We start from the raw sequence: 18126 nt of genomic DNA on the forward strand, positions 1-18126 counted from the left end.
TCCATTTACCCTACATGAAGTTTACAACTGGAAACAGCATCAGGCTGCACTTAACAACCTTGGTAAAATTCAACCTACTGTTAGAAATCAAGGCTGGGATTCATGACTGTGATAAGTGGCAGATATCCTTGCATTTTCGGGTTATTCAAGTCAAACAGAACAAAGACAAAGGGAAAGTTTGGGAATTTCTGATGTATTGATCTTCTCCAAAGATGGAGTACATATACAAAGTATACACATTCCTAATAGGAAACTAATTACACCGTGATATTCTTCCCCTTAACTACATAATATTCTCCTTAACTATACAATCTTAATTATACTACAATTCCTACAATTATGGAGAGTGACTCACGCCAACAATTCAGGAGACATCAGAGAAAGGAAAAGACACTCTCAAACCCAAGAAATGTTTCTACTTCTCTGGATTTTCCAACTGCTGTCAACGAGCAGTGCCTTGGTGGTACAATTGGAGAGTGTTGATGTTTCTTCCTAGTATTCTCCATAGTGCTTGCTGGATCTGCAGGTCGCTTCGGATTCTTGAACATGGAGATATCGAAAGATGGCATGTTACTTGATGAGAGATTGGCTCCATTGCTTAAACATCCAGGAGAAGCATTCAATATTCCATAAGGATTGCAGGAGCTTCCGGAAAGCAACCTCCTATCACATTCAGTATCTCTGATAACCCATCTGGTTTTGTTCCTTTCAGCACGGCAGTAATATCCATGCTAAACTCTGGTTCAGTCTTATATAGGCGTTGTTTTGTCTGGATTAAAGACTCAGCCTCCACCACATTTGGTTTATTGATCACCGGAAAATTCTTAACTTTTGTGCGCATGTGCTCCAATATTGTTTCTCCTGTTAGAGGTTTGACATAGGGTCAGTATGAGGCCCAGCTTCAGTTGGAAAGAAAATAATGATTAACTACTCCAAATAACTAAGAACCAAAGAGTGACTTATATAACATGTGTCTGTGTGTCTCTGTTTTTGACAGTTTGTTGATGTCATAATTTGGTTCGACAAATACTTTTGACTTTTCAAGCCATTCCACGTGGTACGCGTTGAAATGTCAAAGAGTCCACGTAGGACTCTGACCTTTCAACGCACTTAAACATTTCATTAAGATAGAAAAGATAACTCTAAGATGGAAATAATCATGACTAGTGAGATGCCTCACTTTGATACTCCAAGTCTTCAACCTTGGATCTCCACCTCTTAAGTCTTGGACGGTCACCATGTAATTGACTCACCATCTTGGATGGCAAGGCAAAAACATATCATGACCTCACTACTAGAGAGGCATAATCCAAAGCCTCAACCCCCAAGACCAAGAGTTCGGCCCCTAAGCTTAGAAGCCACGACCTCCAAGGCTAAGACCTCGACTACCAGGATCACTCTTAGACAAAGTGATTGCAAAGGAGACATAGTTAGCGGAAATCAAGGGCCAACTCTTACCTATTAGGCCAGGTGTCATACTCTGATGATAGGTATGGTCGGAGGGCATGGTCCAAAAGTAACGTGAGAGGAAGAGACCACATAGTTGTGACATCTGTCACCAACTCTGTCAGATGGAGTGTCAGGAAGCAAAAATCATGGGGCTGACACCCTGATTTTCGGGAAGAACCCATGCCTTCCCTCAACATCTCAACTACTCATTCTCCTATAAATATCAATCCTTCACAAGTAGAAAGAGGGACTTCAACTTCTCTTCTCTCCGAAAGCTATGCCAAAATGCATAGTCCTTTCCATAGAGCTCCGCCAACTCGAGGTGGAGGAAGCCTGACGTGAGGCCATCAGTTCCACCTAAGAAAGGAGCTTGGAAGCCCAACACTAGGTAAAGGAAGTCCGAGATGAGACTATCAGTTTCACCCAACAAGGAGCTTGGAAGCCCAACACGAGGTGGAGGAAGCCCGACGTGAGGCCATCAGTTCCACCCAAGAAAGGAGCTTGGAAGCCCAACACCAGGTGGAGGAAGCCCAACATTATGTGAAGGAAGTCCGAGACAAGACTATCAGCTGCACCCAACAAGGAGCTTGGAAGCCCAACACCAGGTGAAGGAAGTCCGAGATGAGACTATCAGCTTCACCCAACAAGGAGCTTGGAAGCCCAACACGAGGTGGAGGAAGCCCGACGTGAGGCCATCAGTTATACCCAAGAAAGGAGCTTGGAAGCGCAACATCAGGTGAAGGAAGTCCGAGATGAGACTATCAGCTTCACCCAACAAGGAGCTTGGAAGCCCAACACGAGGTGGAGGAAGCCCGACGTGAGGACATCAGTTCCACCCAAGAAATGAGCTTGGAAGCCCAACACCAGGTGGAGGAAGCCCAACATTATGTGAAGAAAGTCCGAGACGAGACTATCAGCTTCACCCAACAAGGAGGTTGGAAGCCCAACACAAGGTGGAGGAACCCCGACGTGAGGCCATCAGTTCCACCCAAGAAAGGAGCTTGGAAGCCCAACACCAGGTGGAGGAAGCCCAACATCAAGTGAAGGAAGTCCGAGACGAGACTATTAGCTTCACCCAACAAAGAGCTTGGAAGCCCAAAACGAGGTGGAGGAAGCCCGACGTGAAGCCATCAATTCCACCCAAGAAAGGAGCTTGGAAGCCCAACATTAGGTGGACGAAGCCCAACACCAGGTGAAGGAAGTTCGAGACGAGACTATCAGTTTCACCAAACAAGGTAGCTTGGAGGCCCAGGATCAGGTGAAGGAAGCCCGAGGCCATACCTTCAGTCACTAGTGGTGAACGACCAAGGCTAGGCACAGGACTACCAGGGCATACCTTCAGTCACAAGTGGACGACCAGGGCTACTCACGTAGCAAAACTAATCGAAGGAAAAGATAGGCCCACTTGAAGAAACCAACCCCACCACTTTACACTTGGATTTCAACGGAACCTCCGTTGTTCCGTTGACTCGTTGATGCCGAAATTGGCACCAACACAGTTAAAAGATTTCACCTCTGCCATCCATGACGTTCAGGGCAGCTGAGCTTCTGGGATTTGGATGATTTTTGATACTAGAAAGATGTTGTACTGCTTCTTTAAGTTCTGAAAATGGATTGACCACAGTTCGCCTTGGAACTTTATTCCATTCTAATTCTTCTAGAATCTCTACTCCACTTTCCGGTCCAAGCTTCTTCTCACGAGCACGTTTCCTTGCTAATTCCAAGGGCTCTGATGATGGAGGAAGCACACTATGTGAGGACACCAAGATAGGGAAGTTCTTTGCCTTTTCACGTATGTGGTCAAATACTGTTTGTTGTGTCACAACTTTGTCATCAGTTTGAACTTTGGCAGCAAACTCATCTTCATGAACTTTGTCGGCAACCTCATCTTCAAAAAATTCAGGTACAAGTTTTTACAGACATTGGATTGCAAAAAAAAAAAAAAAAAAGTGATAACATTATAGTATTATCGATACTCAATTAAGCTATACCTTCTTCAGAGTCTTTATATAGAAGCTTCAAACTGGGCCTGATATGAAAGACCCAAATAATCAAGTAAGAGAAATCAGTTATTCAGATTTCAGACCAAGAAAGAACAACCTTAGTAAGCAGAAATGAAAATGGAATATCAGTGAAAGAGATACCCAAATGGGACCATCTACCCTTTTGGATTTCGTCGAGTTTGGAAGCACTTCACTTGGGCCTTCATAAGTATCATCTTCTATGATACATACTTCCTCAGGTAGAGGAAGATAGGGTGCTTTTTTTTCCTCGTTTGTTATTCACACTTAAATTGCTTTTCTTCATTAAGATAAGCTCCTGGTTTAGATCAATACCAACTGCATGGATAAAGTGACAAATTATATATTATAAGTTTATACCTCACGATTATACCAGTCAATAGTAACTTGTAAAGTGAAGGAAACTAGAAATATCAAGCAGGGACTCTACTGTATTTTTCAAAGGAAAGAACTTGGCTGACCAGCCCTGGTCAGGAGGGGCTGACCAGCCCTGGTCAGGAGGGGCTGACCACAGCCACTAACAATCTAACAGCTGTCTTCTTTTTTTTTTTTTTGCCCCTTTCCCTTTCGGTTCTCCTTCTTCAGTTCTTCCTCTTCCTCTTCCTCACTGTCCTTCGAAAACCCACTAACAACCGAAGGCGACGCCACGGTGATAGTCTTAACCACCGCCTCCGACGCGGTGGTCGTAGTCTCCCATTCCTCCTCGGTCACTGACCGAGACGAAGCCGGCACAAAAGGGTCCCAGAAATCCCACGTGGACGGCGGCGGCATGGCGGTGGAGGCTGTGGAGGTCCACGTGGTCTTGGAGCTTGGGCTCCGCGGAGGAGGCGGAGGCGGTTGAAGCGGAGTCTGTGGGGTTTGAGGTGGCGGCGGCGAGTGGTGGGTGTGGTTGTTGAGGTGGTGGGACTGGTGTTGGGTTGGGTGGGTGGGGTGGTGCTGGTGGTGGAGGGTAGTTTCGGCATTTGAAAATTGGAGCAGAGCAGCACAGGGAAGAGGAAGAGGAAGAACTGAAGAAGGAGAACCGAAAGGGAAGGGGCAAAAAAAAAAAAAAAAGACAGCTGTCAGATTGTTAGTGGCTGTGGTCAGCCCCTCCTGACCAGGGCTAGTCAGCCAAGTTCCTTTCCTTCTTCAAATATAAGATCAGCTTTAACAGTCAGCTTTTGGGGATTTGATAAGAGAACTGTTGCGCTATAGGGGCTGCAATGGAGACAATCCAAGTCAGACTAAACTAGGTAACGATAATGCAACCTGAGCTCTATCTTCTAATCTCATTATAGGTTATGATTAAATTTAAATTTTTGTATTAGCTTAATTTTACACTATTAAAATCATTATAACAGCTACCACAATTATTCTTCCAAGATTAGTTTTTGTTTATTTTTATCTATGTTTAAATATCTATAATAAAAAAAAAATTGTTTGTTCTCCGACAATTTCATTGCATTATTTTTTCTTTTATCAAAATATGATAACTTTATTAATCTTGAAAAAGATTACAATACTAAGGAGATAAATAGTTCTCAATAGAGAACTCTCACTACTCCTCAAGGGTTTACATCAAGAGTTTCATTGTATTGTTTATTCTTGTAGAACTTTTATATATATAGGGTCTGCATTAAGGGACACCATATTTTCCATTTTTTTTTTTGGTTGAAAAGAGTAGAATTTAATAACTTGGATCATCTTGTTGTTTGCCAGGATGCACCAAGGGAGAGTCTCTCTAGCTGCTAGAAGGTGTCATCTCAAGGCGTAACCGATTGAGGACGACTCTTGTTTGGCTATATAACAGTTTGCATATATGTCGCCCAAATGGAAAGCTCCGTTGTGATCTCCCTCATTTCTGCTAACTTGAATATTTGAAACTGTATAATGTTTATGGTTTTGAGGTCTGTCATCTTTATTGAGCTTGGTTTGAGAATGAAATTCAGGTAGACGTGGAGGTTCTGATGGATAAAGCATCTGCACGTTCACCATATATACGAAATGCTATAATTAGTACTATATATTAGAACATATGATTCTTGTCAAATAATAATAATAATAATAACGGAGAATGAAGAATATTTTGACTCACACCAAGAATCCAAGAATCCAAAAATTATTAGAACATTTTGATCAACAAAATATTACCAGAGCTTTTGACGGAGGGTATTCAATTTGTTGATGATAAGGCTTTACATAGGCTCCTATTGAATAAATACCACCCAACCACTTATTCCTGCTTGATCTGCCATGAAAGCCAACAATCTCACTTCCAGGCATATGAATTGAGAAACAAGGGACTAAGTTGATCAGTTTTTCATTTTGAGACGTCCAACCAAAGGGTCCGTAAGTATTTCTATTGGTCTTAAAAGTAAGTGAGTTGACGACGCGCACGGCACCCAACAAGTTGTCACAATACCGTCCATGAACTGCAGTTAAATATTCGTCCGGATAATTGAATCTAATCTGCAGGGATCAGTAATTAAATTCTACCGCTTAGTCAATTAATTACTGTTTAGAAATCGGTAAATTAATTGATATGCGAGTGTGTGGGCTAAGTACGTACTGTTTCGCTTCTGACTTTGTTTACTGTTTCTCTTCTGATCACTTTGTTGTTGTCGGAGAGCACTTCGGAGAGCCCTGACAAGAGATCCAGAGGGATCTTTACTTCACCATGCTTGTCTGACCAAACTGAGATTCCGTCGTCGTCATATTCAAACCGGACGTTAACAATTGTGTGCCCTTCCAAATATTCTATCGCCAAACCTTTCACTGCTGAGTGTATTCCATCATTAAAGGGTCTTCCTCGCGACGTCGGTGATCCAAACGGTCCGACTGAAACGACGGTTTTCTTGGATTCCTCAGGATTCTGTCGCAAAGTTAACATGCATATTCCACTCTAGCTAATTAATAAATTAAATTACACGGATTGATTAGCGTATACAAAATCATGAATCAAAACAAGTAATTACCATTGTACGTAGGAGGTAGTTAATAGCGTTGAGCAAAGGAGAACAGAAGGCGAGTGAGATCAAGCTGCTGTACGTACGTACATGAATGAACTTAAATTTGACAAGGATATTATCGGAGGATGGATAATTGAAGCTAATATTTGAGCTAGCATTCAAACTGTACTTGTGCGTAGAATTGAGGCTAAGCAATATATTCTGAGCAAGTGGAACCAGTTCTAAGTTTGGAATATTTAGACCAAAAAAGAAGAATAAAAGAATCAAATTATATATCCACATCCCACTACTAATAAAAGTCTCATAGGTTACAAATTTTCTTCCGCATCTTCTGCTTTATAGAATATGAATAATCGTATCAAAAACTCATTAGATACGATGTTGTACTTACATAGGCATTTGTCCAGCTTAATTAGCTATAATGAGCCACGCTCACACTACCGCTAGCGGTACTAACGACTATCAATGATGTGACCTACGGAAGCACCGCCAGACAGGCTATCGCCCAAACCTCGGCTCACCCCCGAATCACCTCTGACGCACCGCACCAAGATAGCATCAGAAGCTGAGAACTGAAGCATATCAGTCCCACATCGAAAACATGGAAGAGGTCAGCCTCTTCCCCACCTATAAAAAGTTCTCTGATCTCTCCTCATTAATTATGCATTTACTACTTACCTACTGTTATCCTGTCAACATAAATACATTGATTAACTTAGGCATCGGAGAAGAGAAGACCACCCACCGCGATCTCCCTTTGACGCCCTTTGTATTTCATTTGACAGGTAGCGAAATCGACAAGAGTATTATAAGTAGCGATCCGCCTACCGGACCAGCATTAACTGAGATTCAGCTATCGCTGAATTCTTAGACATTAACATTGGCGCCGTTTGTGGGAACCTTTGAACAAAATGTCATCCCGTCACAACAATCACCATGACTAACGATAGTGGGGGAAATGCTGAAGAGCAAGCTAACCAATCCGTCAACCCCTAACCTACCAACCCAGCGGCTAACGTTAACGCAACGACTAACGTCAATCGTGCACTATTCACCACACCGATCAATCCCAGCGTGGAACCCCAAATCTTACAAACTGAGGTTACGATGGAGGCTCAGCCAGGCAGCAGTCACCGACCTCCGGGCCAGGACCTCGCCGCTATGTATGAGCTGGCATTGGCGGATCTCCACAAAGCAAACAGAGAGCGCGAACATGAGCGCAGGGAGAAGGTCGAGGCCCAGAAACATGTGGCCACGCTGATGTCCATGTTCGACGAACTAAAGAGGACGTTGGAAGCAAACGCTGACTAGGCGCAAAGCGAGCAATCGTAGAGCACCAGGCATAGTCGACCCAACACAGGAAGATTGGTACAGGCACCAACCCTGCAGATGCAGATACTGCTGAACCCACCAGAGATGTTGGGAATGGGTCCACCTCCACCACGACTGATAGAGCAAGAATCGGAGTCGAAACCGCTCACCAAACGCTCCGCTACCAGGGCCAGAACCAAGAGAAATCCACATGTCCTCAGGTGGGAGCTGGCACAGCGGAACCTCCAGGCAGGACCCGCCGACAATGCAACAGCCCTAATTTTAGAAAGAGTGTAGCAACTGGAACAAAGGCTAATCCAGGCAAAGGCAGGCGCCCCAGCGCCAACCCAAAATCCATTGTTTGCGTCAAGACCAGGGCCCACTATGCCACAAAAGATATTAGACGACAGATGAGATCTATCGTCTGATAAAAAAAAATTATGTTGTCTAGTACGGTGCCGTCTCTTAAGGGTATCAAAAAATTATGTTGTCTAGTACGGTGCCGTCTCTTAAGGGTATCAAAAGACAGATTTCCTCTGTCGTCTGATTTTTCAGATGACAGAAGGTTTTCAAGTCGTCTGTTGTCTGATTAAACCCAAGACATATGTTAGATGAATTCATACGACAATTATCTGTTGTTTGTAATGACTTACAATAACAGTTTACTGTTGTTTGTTTTATATTCTAATAACAGTTAACTGTTATTTAAACTACCAACACAAGACAATTATTTGTTGTTGTACATTCATTTAAGATACAATTTTATATGTTGTTGTTTTTGTTTTGAGTCAATGAAAGTTTATATATTTTTGTCTTTATTTTTATTGTAAGGCCACAATTTTATGTTGTTTGAGTGGGTAAATAACTAACAGTTAACTGTTAGTTAAACTACTAACAGAAGGCAGTTATTTGTTGTTATACGTACGTTCAAGATACAATTATATGTTGTTGTTTTTGTTTTGAGTCAACGAAAGTTTATATATTTTTGTCTTTGTTTTCATTGTAAGGCCACAATTTTCTGTTGTTTGAGTGAGAAAATAACAATAGATTTTCCTATCATAATGTAATCTGGAAACTACACAAATGACATATATTCTTCAATTTGTCATTACAGCTAGCAAATACATCCATAATTGTATCATACATAAACCTAATGAGCATCATCTCAATAAACTCATAAGGCAAAAAACTACTATCTAGAACAATTATACTAATCTAGAGCGACTAAGTAGCAGAAGCTTTGATTTAGCCAATTATGTAACAGCTCTAATTCTTCAAGCGGATAATCCTCCAGAGATATCAACTAATTGAGGCATCAAAGTTTTGAAGAGAAGACAGCCATTGTTCCATATAATTCCTGCAATTTGCCAACAACACAAACACAGAAATTTAGCAAAGATGACATATTTCAAGAGAAAAACTTAGGACAAAATCACATATCACATTGCAGCTGCCTCATGCTCAGAACAAGGATTGATACTTGTTTACATTATAACTATAGAGATTCGATTACCACCCTTCTCACCTCATTTTGTGCTTTTTCAACACCAGATGGTTCTGCATAACTGCATAAGCTCAGTCATTGTCCATACCAGTACGGCTGAGCTGGTATCAGTTGCTGCTAAAAACATGTCCTGCAAAAAGATTTCACCTTTTTTAATTACTAATTGCACTGTATAAATATCGATATTTCATTTATGAAGTTGTAAATTGTTTCAGATGTCTAATATGTTATGTTGATAGAAGTTTAGCTAGACTAGAATTAAGGGTCTAAAACTCTAGTTTGACAGTCTAGCTAGCTACATAACATGCTACATCTTCTGGCAAGTGAACATGTATGTTAAAGAAATATAAAAAGTAAATAGACAAAAGAAAACATGTTGAGGTGCATGTAGAAAGAGGCGAAATAGAACGTACAGTGATGACACCCTTGATTTGTTCAATTTTGAGGAGTATTGCTTAACTTGAATTAATCCTTCTGAACTCGAACAGAACATCAATGAGATCTTCATTCTCTGTTTTATGCCTTTTAGGATCAAAGTGTTCCTCTATCACTTTGTTATAGAGATTGTCCAAGTTCTTAAATCACGTGTCTACTCTTTGTTCAAGACCATTGAACTTGTTTATCTAGCTGATCCATAGTAGAAAATCTGATACATAGAGTCCTCCCAAAAGGACCACCGACTCTTTAAGCAACTAATGACTTCTGCCCATGCCAATTTCACCTTCCCCATCATACTTGTTACCAAAAGCGCAGCGACACAAAACATTGTTGGCCAAGATAACTGTCACTTCACTGAGATTGACAATACCATAACACTTATGAGCTATTGAGTCGATCATAACTCCAACCTCTTCATCTCTCACAAATTGAAACATTTGGACCCTCTTTGGACCAAGTAGTTCCAAGATCACAAACTTCCTTACCTCCCTCCAATACTCACCATAAGGAGCAAACGATAGATTGACACATCCATAGCCAATCTTCTTTGCAACATACAAGGCTGGTCTGCCTGAAAAAAAATAGGTCATAAGTTTTCAAAACCTCTCTTGCCATTTTGGCTGAGGAGACTACTAAAGTAGGCTTCGAGCCTAATTGCAAGAACATGATTGGCCCATATTACCTAGAAAGACATTGAAGAACAGAATGGGTTAATTCATCATAAAGATGGTGTAGGTGGCCTCCTAGGACCAGGAGGCAACCACTTTCCTCTAGCATTTTGCTTCATCAAAAGGAAGAAAATGAAGGGTATGAGAAAAACAAGGAGTAGAAGCACTATGGATAAAGATAAGTAAGAACTCATGTAGCTAAAGTGCAAAGTTCAAGTCTGTTTCCAACTCCACAGAGCATAACTTGTTTAAGTTTAGCCAAGTTAGATTGTTTACTCTAATATCTAGTATCTTCATTTATCTACATTCTTATATTTTATCTCCTTTTTCCTTGACAACCAAACAGACAAGAAGGTGGTAACAATGAAGACTCCATGTAACTAACTAGATAGCCTGACATACATTTCTTCTTTTCTAAACACCTACTAATTACTTCATACATTTCAAATATATATCATTTCAGTGCTGCAACTGATAGTTTATCTAGAAAATCAAACAAAATTTCTTACCATTTATATAACCCCGTGTAAGAAGGGATAAGAGTGATTTACCTTTGTGTCGAGTAAACCAAGGAAATCATCAAGCAATATTGATCATAGTAACTTCGAATCTCCGGTAGATTGGAGCAACAATATTGATCATAGTAACTTCGAATCTCCAGTAGATTAGAGCAACAATATTGATCATAGCGACCTCCACAGTCCACACAATCGATCTCAGAGGCCTAAGTTCTTCTTCGTGTACTCTTACAGATTCAATACAAGCATCATTATGTAAATCACTACCAACCCCAAAACCTTCAGGTGCTTCAACTCTTTCTGCAACAAAATTCAACCAAAGGAAGAGAATCAAAACAAACCGTTTGGGATATATGACAATGAAACTATCCATTTCTGGCTGCACAGTTTTTCAGAGACAATAAATCAAACAGTTCATCATCAATTTTGGAAAAGGCTCCATTACTAGACTCACCTTAGCTTTGCTTGTCCCAGCATTCATAGGCTTCATTCCCCCAGTGATCTCGTGCAAAAGAAATTCAGAAAAAGACCAAATTTGACACAACTTAAAGTGTAACATTTAGGCAGGAACAGTTTGGCTTTGAGGATTTACGAAAAATTCATTTGTGCAACAATGAAGTTGAAATTTTCCAGAATGAAATATGACACATTTAAGTACGACATACTTAAATTTCAAACTAATCATAGTTCGAGAAGTAAGGGAAATGATGGATACAAATAGACTGAACTGTCAGGTTTCAGAAAAATATAGCAGTAGCAAAATCAAAATAGAAAATCCACCAAAAATACATTTGACAACCAATTGACAAGAAATCAATTTTGAAACAACTATTGGAATGTCTAATTCAATATATACAAAGACCACAGGTTAAATGATTCAAATAGAAGTTCAAATCTTAGCAGAAAATTAGAGGGTACACTAAAAATTATGGAACTTTGCCAAAGCAGACCAGACTCAAAAGAAAAATCACTGAAGATTCATTCTACATCGAAATAAGGTGAAACTTTTCAGATAATTTTTTAACTAGTAGAACAGAAATATATCAAAATTTCACTACATTTGGAGATCAGTAAGTAGGGCAACACAAAGCTCAAAGTTAACAGATCAGCAACTTTCTCAGAAAATTCAGCAAAACTGTTTTTACCACAATATGAAGTTTTGATTTTAAAGTTGGTTTGTTGTGAGAGTAAACAAGAGAGACACAACAAAAAGAACTAGCTTAAAAGCCAAAAGAATAGCTACTACATTGGAGAGTAAACAAGGGAATACAAAGAGGATGCATGAAGCATTAATACCCCATTTGGCTTTTCATATCCCAGGTAGTGACTAAACTAAACCATCTACAATCTGTGGTGTGACTCTCTGCTTGTCAAATTGCACTTAAAAATTGGAGAGAAAAACATTCCAACACAATCATACCAATTACATACCAAATCATAATCAAAGCTATAGAGAAAAGTTTGCTTTCCCTACCTCAAGCCTTAGATTTCAGCAGCTAATACAGCCAATCAATTGCTACAACAAATAAAATAGCAATTGCTAACACCCATATTGTATTTTACAAATCCAGCCACCTATACCAAATTTACAACAAATCACACCCGAACTCTTGGAAAGATTGAAATAGAACGAACTTACTTGAAAAGATAGGAAATTTGAACTTACTTGAGATAGCTGCATACAAAGAAGGATTTCAGTGTTCTTCACCAACCACTTGGTTCCATCCTTCATAAATCTCACATAGCTGCTGCAAACTCCTTTTTGAACATAACCCATCTAAAATTGCAATAAGCTTGTTAATATAATTCTAACAAGTATAATATCCAAAACTAATCCCAAAACATTTCACATCAGTGCCAAGTACAAAAGAAAATAGAGGATTAATACAATACATTTGATAGGCATCGTAGAATCAAAAACACCCAATTTCTAACACCAAAGTGTCAGAAGGAAACAGAGCAAACTTTACCGAGCAATTACTTACCCTTACTAGTTTGGAAAAAAAAAAAAAAACATGTGGGAAACTAGAGATGTAGAAATAATCAGAAATCACCATCTAAGTTCACAACCAAAAATTCATAGAACATTGAATCTGAAACCAGACAAAGATATAGCAGCACAAAATAAATGAAAATAAAAAATCTTTAATCACCTAGAACAAAGAAGATTAGTTTGACTTGAAAGCAAGAAACAATGGAAAAAAATTAAATGAAGAACATCAAACACCAAACCTGAAAACACACCATAGAGCAAACCAAGTACAATTTAACAAATATGTGTAAACTATATCACAAAATTACAGCCTCACATCAAATCGAATCAAGCATTGATTCAATTATTCAGTACCTTGGCCACGTCCACATGCTTCCAGCAACTGAGCTCGTCTCTGTCTCAAGCAGCCTCGTTATCTTTGGGTTTGGCAGTACCAGGAGAGCCGCGGAACTGCATAATTTCTCCTCCTTTGGGTTTCTCTTGGATTGAAGAAGAAACCTAAGATTCGGTGATGGCTTCCATCTTCCGGAGACGAAGCTCACCATCGTTGGAGCCGGAGAGACCGAACTGACAGTCGGGATTGACAGATGCTAGGAACGGAGCGAGATCCCCTTTCTACATCCTTTGGTCCTTCCAATTACAATTAATCCTTTGAGAGATGAGATATGGGTTTGAGGCACAGGTAAGGAAGAGAGAGAGAGAATCAGGAAATTTAGGTTAAGATAGAAACAGGGTTTGAGAGAGAGAGAGAGAGAGAGAGAGAGAGAGAGAGAGAGAGAGAGAGAGAGAGAGTATTTAGGAGATGGCGGTAGAGATCGATTTGGGTGGTCTTCTTCTTGAAGATGGAAAGCAAGGAGAAGGACGACGTTGGCTCCATTAATTGTGATCAGATTTGAACAAGGACTAAGAGAAATTGGTAATAAGGATTAAAGGGGATTATGTCACTGAAGGTGAAAAAGAGAGAGGGAGAGCGAGTGAGCACAGATGGGAAATGGTGAACGAGTGTTATGCCAAAGGAGACTTTGAAACAAAAACAGTCAAGCTCACCTTGTTCAGACAACACAATTAAGAAATTGTGTTGTTTGAATAACACCCCATTGACTAGTCAGTTATAGGGTTTGAGCATTTGAAAGGGAAAAAATACTAAAACTTGTTGGAGGGAATTTGAAAATTTCTGCTAGGGTTCAATATAGAAAATTTCAATATTTTCAAACGACATTTAACTGTCGTATGAATCTAACCATATTTTAAAAATGAAACAAGTATGGTTTTTCTATGTATTCAGACAACACATTTAGTATATCTGTCGTCTGAAAAAATCAGACGACAGAAAATCACCCTTCTGTCGTCTGATGCGTGTCGTCTGATAGCTTTTTTGGCATAGTGGACATTCACCGCCTGGATCTTACATGCCTTCAGGCCAATACATGCAAAAACACCAAAGATGCCACAATACAGTGGCCTGACCGATCTCTTCGTCCCCATGGACACCTTCAAGAAGGTCACCAATAATAAGGGATTCGACGACGCCACCCTCTGCCACTTGTTCAGCGAGATGTTAGATAGTGAGGCGATGAGCTGGTTCTTTGAGTGTCCGCCAGGATCAATCGACTCATTTCATGCCCTATCAAACGCTTTCTTGTCAAGATTTATCCTGTTAGCCGCCGGACATCACAAGACAAGGCAGTTATTCAACGTCAAGCAGGGTACATATGAAACTTTCGTTACCAGGTGGAGAGCAGCGACATCTCGGTGCCGCGACCTTGATAAAACTATGGCATTGGCAACCTTTAAGCAAGGACTCCTGAAAGGACCTGTGAGGGTTCTTTTGAATTAAGCAAGACTAGGCCAAAATTAACTCAATAACTTGATGTTAATGAGAGAATCTTGTGCGTGATTCAGATATTGAATGAGGCTTGACAGCGTGAGGACGGTGTGGGAGCTAGAAACACACTGCGGTGAGAGAATTTGGGGATTTTTGAATTTAGGTTTCTGGAAGATGAGTTTGAAGGGGGTTTTTGGGAGGACAATGGCTAAGAGCTGGGTTATGTGCTTAAAGGTTTGGAAGCTTGAAGAGTTGGAGACTTTTGGATGTTGCTAAGCTTTCTGGGTTATTGCTTGATGATCATTTCAGTTCCAAATCTCTCCGTTTATAGGCTCAATTGGAGGGGTGTTATGGTGGCTCAGGGCCTTTGGTTTTCTGGGTAAAATGCTTCTCTTTTAGCTCATACAGGATTTCTGCCTTAAAGTCTGGGAAATCAGAGCTTACTTGAGAAATGGAGTTTTGGGACAAGGAGAAGATCATTGTAGCCGTGAGTGGAGGTTGCAGCAGAGACAGCTGCAGTGGCATGAAACCTAGAACGAGGTTAACAGGGAGGCTTGGGAGGTGTGAGCTCATCGTTTAAGGGGGAAGGAGATGTCCATCCACCAGTCGAGAAATTTCCTTCTTGCCAACTAATAGGGAAGATCGATGTTTCTCCTGGATCTTTGGGTCGACTGGTATATTAGGAGCTGCGGGGAAAAGGAAAAGAAGATAGAAGAAAGATGGTGAAAGCTGGGCTATCCTATTTCTTTTGGGTTTGGGCTTTTCTTTGGGCTTTGGGTTTTGAGGAAAAAAGGTTGACCCAAATTCTACATTCACCAATTCGCTATTGATTTAAATTACCGGGCTTGGATCTCGAGCCCAAGATCGAGACCACCGACGATGCTAAATCAATAGACGAGCGTAGTGTGTTTCCGTAACCTTCCAGACCACACCCACTTCTGCAAGCCCCAAAAATGCATGGATGTGGCTTGGGTCCACATCTAGGGTGCGTTTGCTTGGCGGGTTAAAATTGAGAGACGGGTATAAAATTCTATAATCTTACAGAATTTTATACAAATTGTGTGTTTATGCTAAAATATGTTGCGACGACATATTTATTTGCCTTGTGATTTTTAGAGTACCAACATGACCATTCCTGTACCATCTCAACTACAACCACCCAAATGACGCATATTACCACCTCATGAACCAGGCCGTCCTCCACGCCCAGGCGGAATTCATTACATATAGAGAAACACCACCACCTCCACCAACGCCAATGAAGTCTACTCAACCTTCCTCCAGTCAACAAGAAACAGCTAACAAAACCACTGCCGCACCGCCCACTGACAAAAAGAGGGAATGGCAACAGGGCAACTATCAGAGCAAGCGGCAAAAAGATCAACACTACCACAAGGGAAACCGCTCGTCCCATAGGGATAACCGTAACAAACACACGGAGTTCTCCTAGCGGTATGCAGTGTTCAAGGTCCTTACGGCCTCATATGAAGAGATATATGACCAGTGCAAAGACCAAATCCCGCCACCACCACCAAGGAAGTACCCAAAAGTGGGCAAGCCAAGAAACACCGACAAGTGGTGCAAGTACCACGAGGACAGCGGTCACAACACCAACAATTGCAACGCTCTAAAAACGGCGGTGGAGACTTTATACTGTGACGGCAAGTTGGAACAATTCAAAGAGCACCAGCCACCACCAGTGGTCGCCAACATCGAAACCATGAGCTGCATCAACACCATCGACGACGGGGCTCCTATCACCGGCATGTCTCACATGGAAAAGAAGCGCTATGCACGCTCTAACCACCCCAAAGAAGTTTGCAACATCCGCTACGAAAGGCCTGCTAAACAACCAAAATATGGGTGGGAACCCATCACATTCTCGGAGGAAGAAGAGCGTGGAGTGTGTCTCCCCCACGACGACCCATTATTGATCGACGCCATTCTCGATAAGTGGTCTGTGGGAAGAGTCCTCATTGACAGCTGATCCGCCTTCAATGTAATCTTTAATGGCTGCTACAACAAACTCCAACAGAATAGGAAACTACTCCAGGACCACAAGCCCCTGCTCAACTTCTCCGGCGACGTTACATAACCACTAGGGTCTGACCACATGCGCCTAGCTATCGGTGCTAGCCCATGCACAGCGGAGATTCATACAGAGTTTATTATTGTCGACTGCTTCAGTTCATACAATGCCATCATCGGTCGACCGGCTCTCAACAAGCTAAAGTGCATCATCACCTGATACATGCTACTCATGAAGTTCCTTACACGCAACGGCACGGGCTGTGTGAAAGGAAGCCAACAACTAGCCCGAAAATGCTACTCAACAATTGTGGCACGGTCAGCGTGCCGTCGTGAAATCTTAACAGTGGGAAATCATGTACCGCTGACAGAGACAATTGAAAACCCCAGAGACAGCGAGGAAAAATACGTGAAGAAGGAGCCTGTTAATCCAGAGACGTCCTTACGAGTTGTCAGCATCTCTGATGAGTACCCTGAGCAGACAGTCTGTATCGGCGCTCAACTAGCCCTAGAGATTGCAGCAGAACTCACACAATTTCTGCTGGATAACGCCGCCGTTTTTGCATGGTTTTATGCCGACATGCTAGGCATCTCCCCTGAGATTATCACCCACAAGTTGAGCATCAAACCATATTTCTATCCAGTCAAGCAGAAGAGAAGGGCCTTTGACGAGGAAAAATATTGTGCAATAAGGGAAGAAGTAACAAAGCTACAGAGCATTGGGTTCATCCGCCAAGTCAATTACCCCCAATGGATCTCTAACTTGGTCATGGTCAAGAAGCCCAACAGCAAGTGGCGGATGTGTGTAGACTTCAAAGGCCTCAACAAGGCATGCCCCAAAGATAGCTTCTCGCTGCCCTGCATTGATCAACTGGTCGACGCAACGACCGGGCATGAGCTGTTCAGCATGATGGACACCTTCTCCGGATATAATCAAATCAAGATGCATCCCGGCGACCAGGAATGCACCACCTTCACAACCGACAAATGCCTATACTGTTAAAATGTCATGCCTTTCGGATTGAAGAATGCTGGAGTAACATACCAGTGGCTGATGAATGCCATGTTCGCTGAGCACCTCAGAAAAATAATAGAGGTCTACGTGGACGACATGCTCGTCAAGGGCATCAAGGCCAGTGGACATTAATATTTAATTCCTTGAATCTACTTGACAGTTGTTAACCTATTGTGCATCCGAGCAGGGCACTTTACATGATGGTAGAGAAATTGCTATAAAACGTTTTTTCATAACCGGAAAAACCCAAACTCAAGAGGTGTACAATGAAATTCATATCATTAGCAAAGCTCAACATAAGAAATTGGTTCGCTTCCTTGGCTGTTGCTTCACCAACATCAGCTGCTTCCTTATCTGCGAATTCCTAGCAAACAGAAGCCTCGACCTTATCTTATTTGGTAAGCTAGC

At 41.4% G+C, this 18126-nt stretch overlaps 2 protein-coding genes across 3 annotated transcripts in view; both read right to left on the reverse strand.

Moving 5' to 3' along the window:
- Window positions 1–368: 368 nt before the first annotated feature.
- Window positions 369–18126, reverse strand: part of LOC112185668 (DExH-box ATP-dependent RNA helicase DExH17) — a 34855-nt gene continuing 17097 nt past the window's right edge. Inside the window, exons 27-28 of the mRNA XM_024323942.2 lie at window positions 2963–3337; window positions 369–861 (exon numbers count right to left, since the gene is read on the reverse strand). Coding sequence (XP_024179710.1) covers window positions 620–861; window positions 2963–3337 — 617 coding nt within the window. The 3' untranslated portion in view covers window positions 369–619. The remainder of the gene's footprint in view (window positions 862–2962; window positions 3338–18126) is intronic.
- LOC112185669 (jacalin-related lectin 3) lies at window positions 5119–6622 on the reverse strand. 2 transcript variants are annotated; one of them, XM_024323945.2, is made up of 4 exons: window positions 6425–6622; window positions 6019–6351; window positions 5601–5918; window positions 5119–5429 (listed from the first exon to the last, which is right to left on the reverse strand). In XM_024323945.2, the coding sequence occupies exons 1-4, from the start codon at window positions 6425–6427 to the stop codon at window positions 5208–5210; spliced, it is 876 nt and encodes a 291-aa protein (XP_024179713.2). In that variant the 5' UTR covers window positions 6428–6622; the 3' UTR covers window positions 5119–5207. The 2 variants fall into 2 exon arrangements, with proteins under 2 accessions (XP_024179713.2, XP_024179714.1); XM_024323946.2 differs by having other exon boundaries at window positions 6019–6321; window positions 6425–6621.

This window comes from Rosa chinensis, chromosome 2 (genome assembly GCF_002994745.2).
Source record: "Rosa chinensis cultivar Old Blush chromosome 2, RchiOBHm-V2, whole genome shotgun sequence".
Taxonomy (NCBI): domain Eukaryota; kingdom Viridiplantae; phylum Streptophyta; class Magnoliopsida; order Rosales; family Rosaceae; genus Rosa; species Rosa chinensis.